This window comes from Lynx rufus, unplaced genomic scaffold, assembly GCF_022079265.1.
Source record: "Lynx rufus isolate CCGP_SWC_20201006 ecotype Redwood Valley unplaced genomic scaffold, mLynRuf1.p SCAF_16, whole genome shotgun sequence".
Classification (NCBI taxonomy): domain Eukaryota; kingdom Metazoa; phylum Chordata; class Mammalia; order Carnivora; family Felidae; genus Lynx; species Lynx rufus.
This window is the reverse complement of record NW_025814830.1, coordinates 10,384,878-10,401,340: the sequence shown is the minus strand read 5'-3', so window position 1 is coordinate 10,401,340 and position 16,463 is coordinate 10,384,878. Positions and strand designations below refer to the sequence as shown.

General features: G+C 58.1%; 3 protein-coding genes across 4 annotated transcripts in view; all 3 read right to left on the bottom strand.

Moving 5' to 3' along the window:
• Nucleotides 1-21: 21 nt before the first annotated feature.
• TTC9B (tetratricopeptide repeat domain 9B) lies at nucleotides 22-2,167 on the bottom strand. The gene is made up of 3 exons (XM_047079105.1): nucleotides 1,753-2,167; nucleotides 1,022-1,204; nucleotides 22-149 (listed from the first exon to the last, which is right to left on the bottom strand). Exons 1-3 carry the CDS (start codon nucleotides 2,165-2,167, stop codon nucleotides 22-24), a joined length of 726 nt encoding a protein of 241 aa, XP_046935061.1.
• Nucleotides 2,168-4,577: 2,410 nt separating this feature from the next.
• CCNP (cyclin P) lies at nucleotides 4,578-8,445 on the bottom strand. Its single transcript, XM_047079104.1, has 7 exons — nucleotides 8,389-8,445; nucleotides 8,064-8,261; nucleotides 6,742-6,831; nucleotides 6,509-6,664; nucleotides 5,819-5,977; nucleotides 5,541-5,743; nucleotides 4,578-4,743 (listed from the first exon to the last, which is right to left on the bottom strand). Exons 1-7 carry the CDS (start codon nucleotides 8,443-8,445, stop codon nucleotides 4,578-4,580), a joined length of 1,029 nt encoding a protein of 342 aa, XP_046935060.1.
• A 4,906-nt stretch (nucleotides 8,446-13,351) lies between these two features.
• AKT2 (AKT serine/threonine kinase 2) overlaps nucleotides 13,352-16,463 on the bottom strand; it is a 51,016-nt gene continuing 47,904 nt past the window's right edge. For both annotated transcript variants that reach the window (XM_047078041.1, XM_047078040.1), the window contains exons 12-14: nucleotides 16,212-16,299; nucleotides 16,007-16,109; nucleotides 13,352-15,003 (exon numbers count right to left, since the gene is read on the bottom strand). In XM_047078041.1, coding sequence (XP_046933997.1) covers nucleotides 14,924-15,003; nucleotides 16,007-16,109; nucleotides 16,212-16,299 — 271 coding nt within the window. In that variant the 3' untranslated portion in view covers nucleotides 13,352-14,923. The remainder of the gene's footprint in view (nucleotides 15,004-16,006; nucleotides 16,110-16,211; nucleotides 16,300-16,463) is intronic.

Genomic DNA, 16,463 nt, shown 5'->3' with positions numbered 1-16,463 from the left:
CGACAGTCCCCCAGGTTGGCCTTAGCCTATGACATCCCGATTCCCTGGCCCCGCCCCGGCCCCAGCCCCAGCCCCACTGTCTTCCCGCTGGAGGCTGCGACGGTTCATCTTCAGCTGGGTCAGCTGGATGTAGCGCAGGACATTGGTGTCTGCAGGGGAGGCGGGCACGGCATCATCTGGGTGTCCTGGGGCAGCTCGCACCTCATGGTCCCCAGCCTTCAGTGCCCTCCACCCCCAAGCACAGCTACTGTTGCCAAAGCCTTCACCCCAAAACCCCAGCCACAACAGGCAGAACGGGGGCATTTCTTTTGCTGTGCCCTCTGCCAGGAATGCCTCTGCTCACAGACTTCTGTCGTACTCCCTCCCCGCCCCCGCCAGCCTCCCGTAACATCTGCAAGAAGCCTGTTCTCTCTAAACCTCTCACCAGGAAAACCAGTCTTGCCTCGGCCCCCACAGCCCTGTGTCCTGTACCTGTTGTGTGCCCTTTTCATTGGCTCTCAATACGAGACTATTGTCTCTGCACCGCGCCCCCCCCACACACACACGTGCACCCTGTGATGTCCCAGAGGGCAAGCAACAAGCCTCCAACTGGGCCAAACCTGCCCCTCCCACCCCCGCCCCTGCAAACGTCTTGTCATTGCCCACCCTGGGGTCTGCCTCCCTGCGAGTGCTCAACAAGTAGCGGGTGGGTGAAGCGCCCGGGTGAAGAGGTGAGTGAGTTGGGTTCGTGAGCCGATGAATGAGTGGGGGGTGAGTGGATAGGGAGTGGCTGAGTAGGTGAGTGGGAGGCTGAGGATGAGTCAGTGACTGAACCGATGGGAGGTGGTTGGGTGGATGTCAGAGGAACATGGGTGAGTGAATGGGGGGTGAGCGCCTGCGTGGGTGGGTAAGGAGTAGGTGGATGGAGAGGTGAATGCTGGGGAGGAGTCACAGCACTCCCTTGAAGCAGCTCGGCTCTGATCCTCCCTTGTTCCCTTGTTTCCTCTGCTCCAGCCCCTTTCCCTGCTTTGTCCACCCTCACCTGTGGGCTCCCGGCTGCGGGCCTCCTGCAGGTAGCGCAGCGCGCGTGCATAGTCGCCCAGGTGGTAGAAGGCAATGCCAGCGCGGTAGGTGGCCTTGAAGTTGCCCTGCTGCTTCTCCAGGACCTTGAGACAGTACTCGCGCACCCGCTCATAGTTCACCAGCTCCGACTGCAGCAGGCAGGCTGCGGGGACACCGGAACCGGTGCTCACAGAGCCTGACGGCACCCCCAGAGCTCATCTGACTGCTAGGAGCCTGGCCTTCAGGCTGCAGGAAGCCCCAGCCCTTTCCCTTGGCTGAGCCGGGCCTGAGGGACTGCTCAGGCCACCGGGGCCGCCAATCTTCTGACCAATTGGGATAGAATCGTTCTGCGCCGCCGCTAGAGGGCGCGAAAACAGACAAGCGCTCCCGGGCAATTAGCTGGGAAGTTTCTGCAGGGGAGAGTACTAAACACAATCTCAGGTGAGGGGTGGGGCCTTGAATCGGTAATCCAGGGTAAGATTTTCTCATCTGAGGTTCGCAGGTGACAGCCCAGAGCCCATTTCTTGCCTCCCAGCCCTTCCATCCCTGTGTTCCCCTACGTCCCCAACCCCTCTCCTTGATAAATTCTGGGGTCTCCCTTCACAGACCCCAGGTCTGTTTCATTCAAGCCTCCAGTCCCCCGCTCAAGGCTTCATGATTGCCCGTCACTCCCTACTCCTCTCCCGTATGCGTCCCCCGACGGCCCCGTACCCGTGAGAGAGTCATAACATTCCACCTCCGTGTTCTCCACCAGGCGCCGCTGCTCCTCGCTGAGGCGGGCTGGCCCCGGGCTGCTGGCGGGCCCGGGGGCGGGGGCGGGCAGACCTCCAGGGCGGGCTCCCTGCGCCGCCTTCAGCTGCAGCAGTGCCCGGTGATACTTGCCGATGGCTTCCCGGAACTTCTTCTCTCGGTAGCAGCGCTGGCCCTCCGCCTTGAACGCCACGGCGGCCCGCAGGCTGCTGTCGAGCGCCGCGCCCAGGCCTCCCGACGGCTCTGGGGCAGGGCTGGGCCGAGCCGAGCCATGGCGGGGGCCCGGGCCCGGCGGGGAGAGGGCGGGAGGCGGGCGCGGCGGAGGCTCCGGGGCAGCGCTGAGCATCAGCACCGGGGACAGCGCGCCGCGCTGCATTGTGGGAAACTCCTGCGGCCGCCGCTGCAGCTACCGCATCGCCCCCCGCGGGGCCGGTCCCCACCCTTTCTCCGCCCCCGCACCTCCGGCAGTCGACTCCGCCTGCCCCCTATGGGTCTAGAGAACCCCCTCAGGACTTTCCCATTCTATCCTCCAAATCAGTCCCAGCCCTAGTTCTTCAGCCGGCCTCTCCCTTGTTCCCACTCCCCTTACCTCCCACCCTCCTGCCTGCTCTCCTCCCCCATGCCCAAAGCTCCCAAAGCTTTCTAGAAGGAAAAGACAAGTCTTGGGGAAAGAGCAGGAAGAGATCAACCTCGTTGGAAAGCTGGTTTTCAGACCCCTAGTCATTTCCCATATTTGGATAAGAACACAGGTTATGGACTCAGGCTGCCCAGAGTCAATTCCCTGCTTATTTTCTCACTAGTTGTAGCACCTGGACACATCACCCAAATTACCTGGGACTCTATATCCTCGTCAGTAACATAAGACAATGATAGCAGCTTGGAAACCCATTTGTTCATCTATGCAACAAATACTCACTGATATATTTTCTGTGACCAGTTCTGGTCTGGGTGATGCCGGGAAAGAGCAGCTACTGAGAGAGCCTTGGACCCTACTCTCTCTGAGCCCCTAGTCCGTGGGGAGACAGACCAGTGACCCGACAGTGACAGCCCAGAGTGGGCTCACCTGGGAAGCTCAGACAAAGTGGCCAGGGTGGGATAGGGAGACACAGGCAGGGGGTCGAGCCCTGGATGGGGGAGACACAACAGGTTGTCAGGGTCCAGAGGAGGTGCCTGCCCTAGACTGAGGCGGTGAGTGAAGGCTTCCTGGAGGAGGGGATCACTCTACGAACCAAAGAGATCTGCTTCTTGTCCTGAGTTCACTGTCTGGGGAGGAGACACAGTGGGAAAGCAGACAAGGGACAGCCCGGAGTGAGCGGCACAATAATGCACAGAGAAGGAAGCATGTGAGAGGCTTTTGAGAGAAAAACAGGGTGAACAGGTGAGCGGGATGGTTGATCTTCCACTCTCCTTAGCTGCTCACTTGGTGGTGGGACCTTGGCCAAGCTCCTTGATCCTCCTCCACCCTGCCTTCCTCCTGTGTGACCTGGGGATACTACGTGAGTGTATTTCAGAGTAGTTGTAGGGACTGAATTATGTTATGTAGGTAAAGCACTTGGCGCAGGGCCTGGCACAGGAATGGGCAATTAACAACCCCTGTTTCTTATCACCCATGAGACTGTCAGGTGTATGATCTTAACAGCCTGGCCCCAGGGGCACCTGGCTGGCTCAGTCAAGAGCCTGGCCCCGAGTCAGCACCCACGTATACTTGTTGAATGAATGAGTGAATGAATAATTTCGGGTACTGTATATATTCCCACCCTCCCCCACACCTGCAAGACCCTGGTTTGGGCCTCAGCTCCAAGCACCAAGCTTATATTTCCATTCTCCCCTCACCCTGCCACCGCACATCCTCTTTCTGGAGGCCACATGGCAGGTCCCACCCTATAGGTCCAAACCTGAACTCAGCACTTAAATATTTTCTGAGCAACTACTAAATAGCTAGGTGCCAGGGGCTCGGCAGAAACAAGGGACAAGCATACCTAGCTCACAGTCCTGCTAGGATGTAGTGCTAACAATTTCCATAACACCTACCGTCAGGCACTGTCCTAAAGTTCTATGTACTTATTAACTCACATTCTCATCACACCTCTATGAGGCCAGTGCTATAAATATACCCATTGACACTGTGGCACTTCAGGGGTTAAGTAAATCAGATCCTGTTTATAGAACACTTGCTATCAAAGACCCATACTACCCCAGACTGATGACTCTCACAGGCCAGCATATTATGTGATGTGTTGGGCTTGTCCAACCACTAAAAAATAGTGAATTTGTTGCTAACTTATAAACGTAGAGATACTTATGGAACCGTAGATGTTCAGCTACACTTGAACAAAATCTGAAAATCTGGCAACGTCGAGGTAGCATTCCTTATGGCTGGGGCAGGTGTTCTCAGCTTCCCACAGCCCCCATCCCTCCCAGTTTCTTCTCAGCCTGAGACCAAGAGCCATTCAGATTGCAGCGTCTCTGTCCATTTATCTCCAGTAGGCGGTTACGCTTGGGATGCTAGTTTTAGGTCGCGGAGCCGCGCTTGCGGAAGGCCGCCAGTGCCCCCTGGCGGAGAGGTCCAGAATTCGCCTCGTATCTCCCACCCGCCATTAAGAGACTTGGTAAAGAACATCCAATCAGAAAAATGAGAGGCCCGGAAAGTGACCAATCAAAAGCGAGAGAGGGGTCGGAATTCGACCAACGAGGACAGAGAGCGCTCAGAATAAAAAAAAAACCTCTTTTATTGAACTGGGAGAAGGATAAACAAGGAGAGTCTTTTTTTGATGGGGTGTCCAGACTCAGGGAGGCCCGGGCTGGGGGCGGCGGAGCAAGCGGGCGGCGGCGAGGCTGGTGCCCTGGAGCTGGGGCCGCGCGTACTTGAGGAAGGTGGCTGCGCGGCCGGGCGCGGGGCCTCGGAGCGCGGCGCGGGCCATGCACGGCTCGAGCGGGCGCAGCTCCGCGGGGCTGTGGCGGGGAGACGGAGAAACGGAGGCGGGGGTAGGGGCAGCGGTGAAGACGACCTGTCCTCGGACCAATCAGGGGGTCTCGGGAGGTTGGCCTGGAGGGCGCCGAGGACGGGCAGACCCCCGATTCTCCCCCGCAGGACGAGGCCAGTGGAGAGCAGGAGGGGGGCTGAAGGTGGACAGACATCTAGCTCTACCCCGGAGGGTGGGGGGTAGAGGGACGGGCTGGGCGAAAAGAGGGCTCACCCTGGCATCCAGTTAAATGGTTAATAGAGAGGTGGGGGGCGCCCCTCTGGACACCCGATTTGCGGCCAGAGGGGCAGCTGGGGGACTCGAGGTTGGCCAACCTCTCATTCTCAACCTTGGGACGCAGTTAGGATCTTCCGAGGCCAGGAAGATGCTCTATCTTCCACCCTGGGGCAAGGTTAAGAGTCCCCAAATCTAGACAAACACCTCATTCTCGGACACCCCCAGACTAGACAGGCATACCATTTTCTCACATCCAGAAAAATCAAGTCTGGGTGCACCCCCTCCCCTGGCTCCAAGGTCTCTCATTCTCTGAGACGGTAAAGACTGTGACCGGGAAGGGGCGCCTGGGTGCCTCGGTCGGCTGAGCGTCCGACTTCAGCTCAGGTCATGATCAGGTCCGCTTGTGAGTTTGAGCGCCGCGTCAGGGTCTGTGCTGGCAGCTTGGAGCCTGGAGCCTGTTTCGGATTCTGTGCCTCCCTCTCTCTCTCTGACCCAACCCACTCGCATTCTGTCTCTCTCTCAAAAAATAAACATTAAAAAAAATTTTTTTTAACTAAAAAAATAAAGACTGACCAGGAATGTAGGTCCCTGGAGCCATACCTGTAAAGCGCCGGCTCCAGGCCGGAGCGCGCCCCGTCGAGCAAGCGATGCGCCAGGCTCAGCGCCGCAGCTGCGCGCCGACCCGGCTCCCATCCCGCTGCCTCGGCCTCCAGCAGAGACAGCTCCAGAAAATAGGTGGCAAAGAGCGTCACCTGCCAAAGCCCCGGGGAGATGAGGCCACGCCCCTACCCCGTACAAGCCACGCCCCTGCCCCCCTTGCCCCGCACCTGGGGGCTGCTCCCGGCCAGCGCGGCGAGGAGCCCGAGGCAGAGTAGCGGGCCCGGGTGGTGCAGCCGGAAATCCAAGCGGCTCAGGATGCGGCGCTCTGCGCGCAGGAGCTCGGCCCTCGAGAAGGAGCCAGCGCCCAGGAGGCAGAGGGAGGCACACTGCGGGTTGGGGGGGTTGGAGGGGGGGAGAAGACGTGGGGGAGTCTTGGACCCCTGCCCTGCAGCGCTTCAGTCTCCGTTCTGGACCTCGATTTCCTAGTCTGTAACGTGGGGCCATTGATTTGTTGTCTGGAAGCCATGGAGAGCACAGGCTTCAGAATCAGACCTGGGTTCGAGTCTTACTGTGTGACAAGGACATCACTGAAGCTGAGGCTCCGTTTCCTCGTCTATAAAACGGAAACAGTCCTCTCTACTTCACCAGGCAGCTCTGATAAGGCACCGGCTCGAACTACTCAAGGGCCACAACGACTGTTCAAGACTGACTCCAAATCCCACCTGTTTGGGGCAAAATGTCCTTCCCTGGGCCTCAGTCTCCTCCTCCGGTAAAGGGACACCGTGGTAGCCCTGACCTCATACAGATATGCTGGGATTCCAAGAGTGAGTAAAGCGCTAGCTCGGCACACGGTAGGTGTTTCATCTGTGACGAGGCGAGAGAGGCTTCCACCCTCCCAAGCCCCACTCCGGAAGTACCTCGGGAAGCACGCATTCCTCCATTTTGCAGGCCACGAACAGGCAGGCCACGCCCAGCAGCTGCAGGCGACGGAGGCGCACTCTGCCGGCGCGCAGGTAGGAATCGAGCAGGTGCACCGCCAGGTAGAGCGTGTCCCCCGCCAGGCCCAGGTACTCCTGGGGAGGGGCGTGAGTGACCCCCGGGGATCTAGGCTGCGACGCCGGCCCAGCCCTGCCCCCTCCCGGATACGTACGTGCACCTGGATCAGCCAGTCCACCACGAGCGCGCGCATGTCCGGGGTCACAGCGCGGGGCAGGGCCCTCCGGGGCAGCGCGTGGCACACCTGGGGTTGGGCAGGGACAGCCTCACTCTCCACACCTGTGCTTCGGCTTCTCGCCTGAGCTCCAGCCCTAAGTGCAGCAGCCTCCTCGCACCGACTGGAGGAAGCGTGAGTGCCCCGCCGCCCACCCCCGAAACCGGCCTCCAGTCTTCTCCAAATGTGCCTCTATTCCTTGTCCCCGTTAGAGCCTTGGACTTTGTTCCGGACGCCTCCCTATCCACCTCTCCAGTCTGTAGCCCTCATGGCCACGGGTCCTCCTAAGCATCAACCCCTGGGTTTCCAGACCACTAGTGGTCACCAGCCCTCCACTCATTCTCAGATCCTCCCCCCCAAGGGTCTTTCTAAAATACAAAACTGGCCAAGGAACTCCCCAGCTTAAAACCCTTTCATGGCTGCCAGGACCCTCAGGAGAAAACCCTAACTGCTCTCTGATTCTCAGGCACTGCCCCCCCCCCCGCCTCTGACCCCCCTCCCCCCAGTGCCAACACTGCCAACCTCTTCCCTTGTCTCCCCTCACAACCCACACTCCAGCTACATCAGCCTTCTCCAGCCCTAGACTATGCCAAGCTCATTCCCACCCCAGGGCATTTGCACGATCCTTCCCCAGCTCCCTGCATTGTCGATTCCTCAGCCCTTCAAACCTCAGCTCAGCTTTCCTACACAGAATTCTCCCTACACCCATTGCACTCCCTCTCGGTATTTTCAGTCTGGAGATAACCTGCTGTTTCCTTGTGTGTTTTGTCTGTTTGCCTCCCTAGGCTGCTGGCACCACAAGGGCAGGGATTTCTCTCTGGATCACAGCTGTATCTCAGTTCCTAAAAGAGTCCCTGGCTGGGGAGAGACAACTCACGAGATGCTTCTTGAATAAATTCATCCCTGCGGTGTTTCTCCCGACAGTGCCTATCTTGCACAGGTATCTGCGGACTTACCGAGCCTGCACTTTGGTCTCGGGGGGCCTTTCTGCAATGACTGCCTACATCGGCTTGGCTGTCCACAATGACAGCAGACTATGTTGTTCATGACAGCATCCCCAGGGCCGGGAATATGCTCAAAAACATTTGGTAAGAAACCGCTAAGTGTTTGTAAGCGAATACATGTCAGAGACACGCGGGAGGGGCTGTGCACTAGCAAAGGAGGGGCTGCAGGCCGCCGGGCGTTCCGGAAGGCTCGTGGAGTGGGCCAGCCTGAGCCTCGTCAAACCCGCACCCCTCTGCTGCCGTCTGGGCCGCGCTCACCATGACTTCGGCGAAGATGTCCCCAGCGTACTCGCGCTCTCCCGCCAGTCCCAGCGCGCTCAGCGCCTCCGCCAGCCCGGGCGGCACGCAGGGCCCCGGGGGCCGCGCCTGGCGTCCTGGAGACACGCTCGCGCCCTCGCGGATGCTGTCGGGGACCGGGACGCTCGGAGGCTCGGGGTCGGGCGAGGCAGCCGCACCCTGCAGGAGAGAGGAGGGGTCTGGAGTCAGCGCCCTGGAGACAGGCCCGGGGGGGGGGGGGAACCCTAACTGCTGCCTCTCACCAGCATCCTCCAGGCTGGCGTCGAGATCTGAGCCCAGCGCCCACCTCTTCCCGCTGGAGCTGAGGACCTGTGGCGGGCGCTTTAAACGTGCCTGCACGCATGCGTGCCGAGCACCCGGGCAGGTGCAGAGGCAATGGCGAACGCCCCTCCAAACCTAAGGTCGGGCAGCTGGAGTCAAATCCTCTTCCTGCTACTAACTATGTGATCGGGAACAGCCCCTCCGAGCCTCCCTTTCCTCAGCTGCAAAGTAGGGATTGTTTCCAAACGTGTAAGTGGTCAGTCTGGGCTGGCGCAGCCACCTCCTCGCTGCTCCCCGGTCCCCATCCCCTGTAGTCTGTCACCCCCATTCAGCCAGAAGGGATCCGGTGCACGCCCAAGTCAGATCCCACCCTGCCTCTGTTCACAACTCCACCGTGTCTCCCATCTCAATGGGAAAGTCCATGAGGTCCTATATTATCCTCCCCACCAGCCCCACCCACCTTGGAGCTCGTCTCCCAACCTCCCCACCCCCCTCATGTCTCCTGCCACACCGGCCTCCTGGCTCGTTCTCACCCACAGGAGGCACGCTCCTACCCCAGCACCTTCGCACTCGCTGTTCCCCTTGCCTGAAATGCGCTTCCCTCAGATCCCTCATTTAAGGTGTTTACTCAGATGTTACCTCCTCTGTGAGAATTTCCTATCTCCGTTCTTCACACTTGTTCTCTCGTGAGCACTTACCGCCTCATCTTAGTTACTCTCTCCTGACTAGGATGTGAACCCCATGAGTGCAAGGCTTGCCTTCTGTTTTGTTTTGTTTTGATTGCTGTATTCCCAGTGCCTAGAACAGGGTTTGGCGCGTGGCAGGTCCTCAAGAAATAGTTGTTGGATGAGTAAGTGAACAGGCTGGATATAATTTACAAACAGTGGCTTGCAAGGACCTGATGAGGTGATGTTGGAGTGAAACCCGAAAGACGAGCCGGGAATGCAAAGGTGGGGTGCGTGGAGGACCGGAATATTCCAAGTGGTGGAAACAGCATGAGCAAAGGCACTGAGGCAGGGAAGGGATTGCTATTTTCAGGCACCGGAAGGGCAGAAAGCCTGGAAAAATGAGCAGAGAGAGGATTGTGAGATGCGGAACTAACAGCTTCCTGTCAGACTTACAATAAAACCCAAACTCCATACCTTGGCCACAAGACCCCTTCGGCCCACTGTTACCTCTCTAACCTCGTTTCCTTCCCCATCCCCCTCTATTCCCTTTGACGCACCCCCCCCCGGCCTCTTCGTGTTCCCCAAACACACCAGGCGCCCGCCTGCCCCAGGGCCTTTGTGCGTGTCGTTCCCTTTGCCTGAACACTTGGACAAAATCTAGGTATTTACATCTTCAGAGTATCTCTACACAAGACACTAACTACAAAGGGCATGTAGTAACTTTACAGCAGAGAGATGTGACAGACCCCACCTTCAGTCATGGGACAGAATCTCATGTGCCTCTCGAGAAGGTGCACCGAGAAGGGCACATCATTTCTGAAAATCCCCGTCAAAGGTAGCTTGAATAGAACCGTGAGGAAACATCGGGCAACAAACTCTCAGTGGGGGACATTCTGTAAAGTGCCCCCGCAACTGAACGCAACATGGCAGTCGTTAGCCAGGTCATTTTTATTTTGCTGTGACCACTGGTCAAATCTGATAAAGATCTGAGAGAAGAGGATTGTTTCAATATTAACTTCCTGACCTTGATAATTGAACTGTGGTCATGTAAGAGAATGTTCTTGTTTTAGGGGGGATATGTAAATATGAAGGGGAAGAAGGAGGGAATAATCATAAAATGTCACAGGAACCTGCATGAAGGGTAGATGAGAATTCCTTGCACTTTTTTTTTTTTGAGTAGGCTTCATGTCCAGTGTGGGAGCCCAACACAGGGTCTGAACTCTCAATACTTGAGATCTAGCAAGACCAGAGCTGAGATCAAGAGTCAGACACTTGGGGGCACCTGGGTGGCTCAGTCGGTTAAGCATCCGACTTCGGCTCAGATCATGATCTCACAGCTCGTGAGTTCAAGCCCTGTGTCGGGCCCTGTGCTGACAGCTCAGAGCCTGGAGCCTCCTTCGGATTCGGTCTCCCTCTCTCTCTGCTCTTCCCCCGCCCATGCTCTCTCTCTCTCTCCTTCAAAATTAAAAACATTAAAAAAAAAAAAAAGTCAGACACTTAACCAACTGAGCCACCCAGGTGCCCCTGTACTTTTTTTTTTTTAATGTTTATTTTTGACAGAGAGAGAGAGAGAGAGAGAGAGAGAGCATGAGCTGGGAAGAGAAAGAGGGAGACACAAAACTCCAAGCAGGCTCCAGGCTCTGAGCCATCAGCACAGAGCCTGATGCACGGCTCGAACCCACCAACTGTGAGATCATGACCTGAGCTGAAGTCAGACGCTCAACAACTGAGACACCCAGGCACCCCATAAATAAATAAAATTTTGAAGTACATTTATGGGAAGTTGCAAAGATAGAAGAGTTCCCCTTAACAGCCCACACCTAGTTTTCCCTCAACATCTTAGTGTAGTACGTTTGTCACAACCATGAACCAATAGGGATACCATCCTCATCAAGAGCACTTCCTGCCAACATGAGATACCCTGTTGATGCTGACCTTGATCACCTGGCTGATAGTGTTTGTCAGGTTTCTCCACTGAGAAGTTGCTCCCCCCCCCTTTCTATACCATCCACTTCGGAAGGAAGTCACTTTGCAGCCCACACATAAGGAATGGGGGGCTATGCTCCCCCTCCTTGAAGGCACGGTACTTACAGAAATTCTACAGAAATGACCTGGAATTCTGTACACGTGTCTGTTTGCACCATTTACCATTTATCTCCATGCCAACTTGTTTATTGTGACTCTGGGTGTAACCCAGGACTGTGCTATTCTTGTTGCTCGAAGTACTTTCAACTTTGCCCAGTGGGAGCACTGTCCATCCACTCCCGTATGCCTTCACATACCCCTATCAGTAAGGCTCTGCTTTGCAGGTTTTTTAAGTTTATTTATTTATTTGAGAGAGACAGAGACAGCGTGAGGGGGGGAGGGGCAGAGACAGAGGGAGAGAGAATTCCAAGCAGACTCCTCGCTGTCAGCCCAGAGCCCGATTTGGGGCTCGAACTCACGAACTTTGAAGTCACGACCTGAGCCAAAACCAAGAAAGAGTCAGACGCTTAACCGACTGAGCCACCCGGGCGCCCCTGCTTTTCTGGGGTTTGAGCAAGCCCTTACTTTGGGGCACTATGAGGCGCCCCAGGCCTAGAATCATTTTAGTACTATTTCTGAAAGTGTTCTTCTATGAGCCTGCAGTTACTTACAAAATAAAGTTAAAAATCTGTAAATCACCACACATTTTCCGGAAAATTATCGGACACGTGTTAAAATACAGCCACCCTGGAATGTGGGCCACAAAAGCGCCAGAAAGATGGATCCTTAAGGTTTATTACAGCACTGTCAGTAGCAGCAAAACATCTGGAGACCGAGTAAATTGTCAACTAGGGGGGTCTGGATCGGGTGAGGCATACCTGCCTCGTGAGAGGAGCCTCATGAAGCAAGGTCCCCAAAATGCAGAGGGAGGCTCTCATTTCACCAGGGACCAGCCCACCCTAGTAACGTACATGTGTCGGCAGGAGCGTTGGGAAAACGTGGCAGGTGTAGCCCGGGGACTTGGCATTATTCACTGGGACAACACAACACCAAAGGGAAAGAGCCTTTTTATGGTGCCAACGAGAACGCCACGAAGGGCATGCAGGGCCTGGGATCTGCGTGGATTTTCACTTTTCCTTCCTCATACTTCGGTGTTGCTTGCATTATTCACTCTCACACACATACATGACACAAAACAAAGTAATCCACTCAAAATTAAAATTTTCCAATTGGTAAAATTTTATTATTAAAACTCTTCCACCTGAAACTCCCTTTGGGAAAAAGTTCTACAGAAGGAAGCACCACTACATCTGGGGAATCTATGTTCGCCCGAGGGAAGTGTTCGCGAGCCTGTGGGCCCAGAGCCGGGGACCAGGGACCAGGGACTGCGAGGCGATCTATCGGACTGAGGTAGGCTCAGGATTTCCTTGGAGTGGGGCGGGGAGATGACGAGAGAAGGAACTGGCACCGGCTGCCTCCGGGGCCTTGACTGGAGGGAAAAGTAGAAGGCTCTCCTTTAGAAGCTTCTACTGCTGCTGGTCTTATGACCACCAGCACATGCTTTTGTAATTAAATAAATAATAAAGTCCACGTGAAGTAAGAAATGGCCACGCCTTCCCGAGTCTAAACTGGCCCTGACTTTTCTCTGCTGCCCTCACTCAAGATCTCAAGGACTCCACGCGTGCGAAGCAGCCCTAACGCCTGGCGAAATCGGACACCAAATTCATCTGTGCCAGGGCAGCCCTGGTCCCAAGGTGCGGGAAGGGTGGTTCAAGCTCGGGAACCACAAGGTAAAGGGGACAAGCTCTCAGAGGGTCCCAGAGCTGGGAGAGGGCTGTGACCAAACCAGAGGCGTCCACCTCGACTCCCATGCATACGCCAAGGATTCTGTGTTGGAATCGGGGGGCCTCGAGGCTCCCTGGTTTGGCATAAATGGGGAGAAGGGGACTGCATGCGATGCCCGGCCCTGGGACTCCAGGGTCACGTGAAGGGCATCCACTCCCACACCTGCACTCCCAGGGCTCAGGGGCGCCTCGCACGCCCTCCCCTTTCAGAGCCAGCCAACCACCCCCCCATGCCTCCACCCCCCGCCCCCCTTTTTAGCCCAGGCAGCTTCTGAAGACCGGGAATGGCCTCTGCCCGCCGGAGTCACAGCCCAGGCCCGGGCAGCTTCCCAAAGTCCTCAGCGGCTCCCACCCACAGCGGCACCCACACGGAGGCCCAGCCACCCGCCCACGCCCTGCCGCCCGAGGGGACACAGCTCCAGATGGCCAGGCCCCGGCACGGCAGACGGGTCCTAGGGGCAGGTCAGTGGGGCCGGGCTCCGCAGGCAAGTAACGGCCCAGGGCGGTGGGCCCCGGTCTGAAACGAGTGTCTTTATTGCTTGTACCGTACAAATGGGAGGAAGGGGGAAGGCCAGTGGGGAGGACAGAATTGTCAGATAAAGGACATACGCACACAGAAAGGAAAAAGACCCCCCACCCACCCAAACCAACCCTCACCCCACCCTAGGATGTCTCTCTCGGAACTACCTAGTACAGGAGGTGGGGCAGGGAGATCAAAACCACAACTAAATTCCACACACCGAGAGATGTTGGGTGGTGGGGGGGGATGGGAGGGAGAGCGGGCAGCAAATGGATCCCAGGTGTGGTCCTCCTGCTGGACCAGCACCCCTCCCTCAGGGGATGAAATGCTCAGGCCCGGGGACAGGGCCCAAGCCCACACACACCACACACTCAAGGCCAAGACACGCTTGCCCTCACGCACACATACCCAACACACATGCATGCACGCACGCACACACACACACACACACGCCCGTGTGCATCCACGTCCGGGATGCAGAGGGACATCCACAAACACACATAGGCTGAGGCACGTACCCCCGTGCCCACAGCACTGACACATGTTCACCTTAAGGCTGCAGAACGTGGGGCCCAGAGGCGGGGGGTAGAAAGGGGCCCTGGAGCCTCCCCTTCTCAGAGGCCCCCACCCCAGTACATACCAGAGACCCCCCCCACCCCACCCCCTCTTCGACCCCAGTCCATGGGGCCCAATACTGTCTTGGTGCGAGATGTGTAACAGCCGGGGCTGGCACCCCTCCGCCCCAGGCGGAAAGAAGGGGGTGATCCCAGACCCCATCCTTGGAAAGAGCTGGGGCTGGGCCCGGGGTGCAGCGGGAGTTAAGGCCAGCTGGAAGGAAGCCCTGGTAAGGCACAGGACTGGGTGGCGGGGAGGCCAGTCCCCAAATGTTCCTCCTGCCTCATCCACAGGGTCAGGAGAGCAGCTTGGGAGGCTGGGGAAGGCGGGGCAAGGAGGCAGTGCCCATCCCCCAACCACACGAGGGAGCCCTGGACCCCCAATCCCGCACCTTCCAAAGGCCCCAGCCTGTCCCTAGACATTATTGCTTTTCTGCCCCTGTGGGACGAGGGGCTGGGCTGCCCGAGCCAGGCCGCTCTGAGCCTAACAGCAGGGCACGGAAGGCAGCACCGGGGCACTGTCCGCGGGGCATCATGTCCCACAAGGTGTCCCCTGAGGTGTCCCACGAGAAGGCGACCTCTGACAGAGGCAGACTGCCTGCAGGCGTCTGGCCAGAAATTCAGGCAGGACCCACAGCCCCACGCTTCGCCCCTCCCTGGGGCTCGTGTTGATTAAAAAGCGGAATCCCTCCAGCGGAGAGTCTCCCAAAGCCTGGTCTGAGCACAGAGGTGAGGACAGGACAGGATCCTGGAGGCAGGGCCGCTGGGACCGCTGAGGTGAGTTTGGCAGAGGGCTGAAGAAAAAACTGGAAATGGGGGTGAGCAGGTGAGAGATGGGGATGCAAACAAAAAAGGCAAAAATAAAAAGTTTAAAAACAAGAGAAAAGCCCCCGGGCGGTGATGGCAGCCGTGCGTGTCCCGCGGCGGTGGTGGCAGCAGACGGCTCTGCTCACTCGCGGATGCTGGCTGAGTAGGAGAACTGGGGGAAGTGGGTCCGCTGGTCCAGTTCGAGGGAGCCCAGGCTGTCATCTGTGGGGGGCAGTGGGAGGTGGATCGGGGAGAACGGGCCTGCAGATGGCCCGGCACCCCGACCACACCCCCGGGAGTGGGCAAGGGGGCCACGGGGGCCCAGCCTCAGGAAGGGGTGCAGGTGGCGGGAACCCCCAGCCGGTGGGCCATCGGTGAGACCCTCCCCTCCGGCTCCACACTCTGGTCTAGCCTAGACCCTTGGCCCCCGCCCCGCTGCCGCCCCCGCCGACCAGCCCCCACGCACAGCCAGAGGGGGGCTTCGGAGGGCCCGGAGGCAACCCTGTCCCCCTCCTGCACAAAACCTCTCCGTCGCTCCCCATGAAGCAAGTTCCCACTCCTTCCAACGGCCCCCAAGATCCTCTTACTCTGGCCCCATACCCCCTCTACCCCAGCTTCTGCAACACTCCATCCTGGACTCTCATTCCCGAGTGCCATTCCTTCCGCCGGGAACTTGGCTCAGCTGCCCGGCCCCCCCACCCCCCAGGAAGCCCCCCGCTGACTCGCAGGCCAGGTCAGGCATTTCCTCTGGGTTTCCCCAGTCCCTGGGCTTCTATACCCTCGACCTGACCACTCTGGGCTGTCACCCCACCAGGCCTGAAGCTCCCTCAAGGCAGGGCCCAGGGCCGTCTCAGTCACTGCTGTCCCCAGCACAGCCCAGCACTGGGTGGGTGAGAATCAACGAACCAATCCAGCCCCAGAGACGTGGGCAATTTGGGAAGACAATTATGAATGTGCCATCCCAGCAGTGACAACTTCCTGTGTCTCCTGCCCAGACCCCTCCCCGCTGAGCTCTGGAATGTGCCATGGCCAATGGCTCCTGGCGACCCTCACTGGGTGTAAAGGTGCACAGACCAACAGCCAAAAGCCCTTCGAGCCAACCGCTGGCAAACTGCCCAGACACGGGGAGGGGGCCTATGAGCTTCCTCCCCGGAACTGGGTCAAGGGCAGACCCCACCACTCCATACCCAGCCGGGCCCACGGCGGGAGGGCCTCAGACACTCACAGCGGTCCGGGGGTGTGATTGTAATGGACTGGGCGGTGAACTCGTCGTCAAAGTACCTTGTGTCAACCTCAGAGGTGACCTGAGGTTTGAAGGGTGGCAGGAGCTGCGGAGGGAAGGAACCCAGACTCAGGACCCAGGGGATGGGAGGCCTTGGCCAAGATCACCCTCGAGGGGCACTGCAGGAACGGGTGGGCGTGGGGCTCACCTTCTTCTGCACCACGTCCTGCCAGTTGACGCTGAGGAAGAACCTGTGCTCCATGACCTCCCTGGCATCGCTGGGCCCCCCGCCGAGCCTGGGCAGAGATGGCCATGAGTACCCGCCTCCCGGGCCAGCGGCTTCTGGGAGACGGGCCTTCAGCGCAGGCCCTGAGCGACCTCTAGTGATTCTGTCCTGGCCACAGACCACCATTCCACACAGGAGGAAACCATGGCTCAGGGAAGGGGCTCTCAGCCCTGG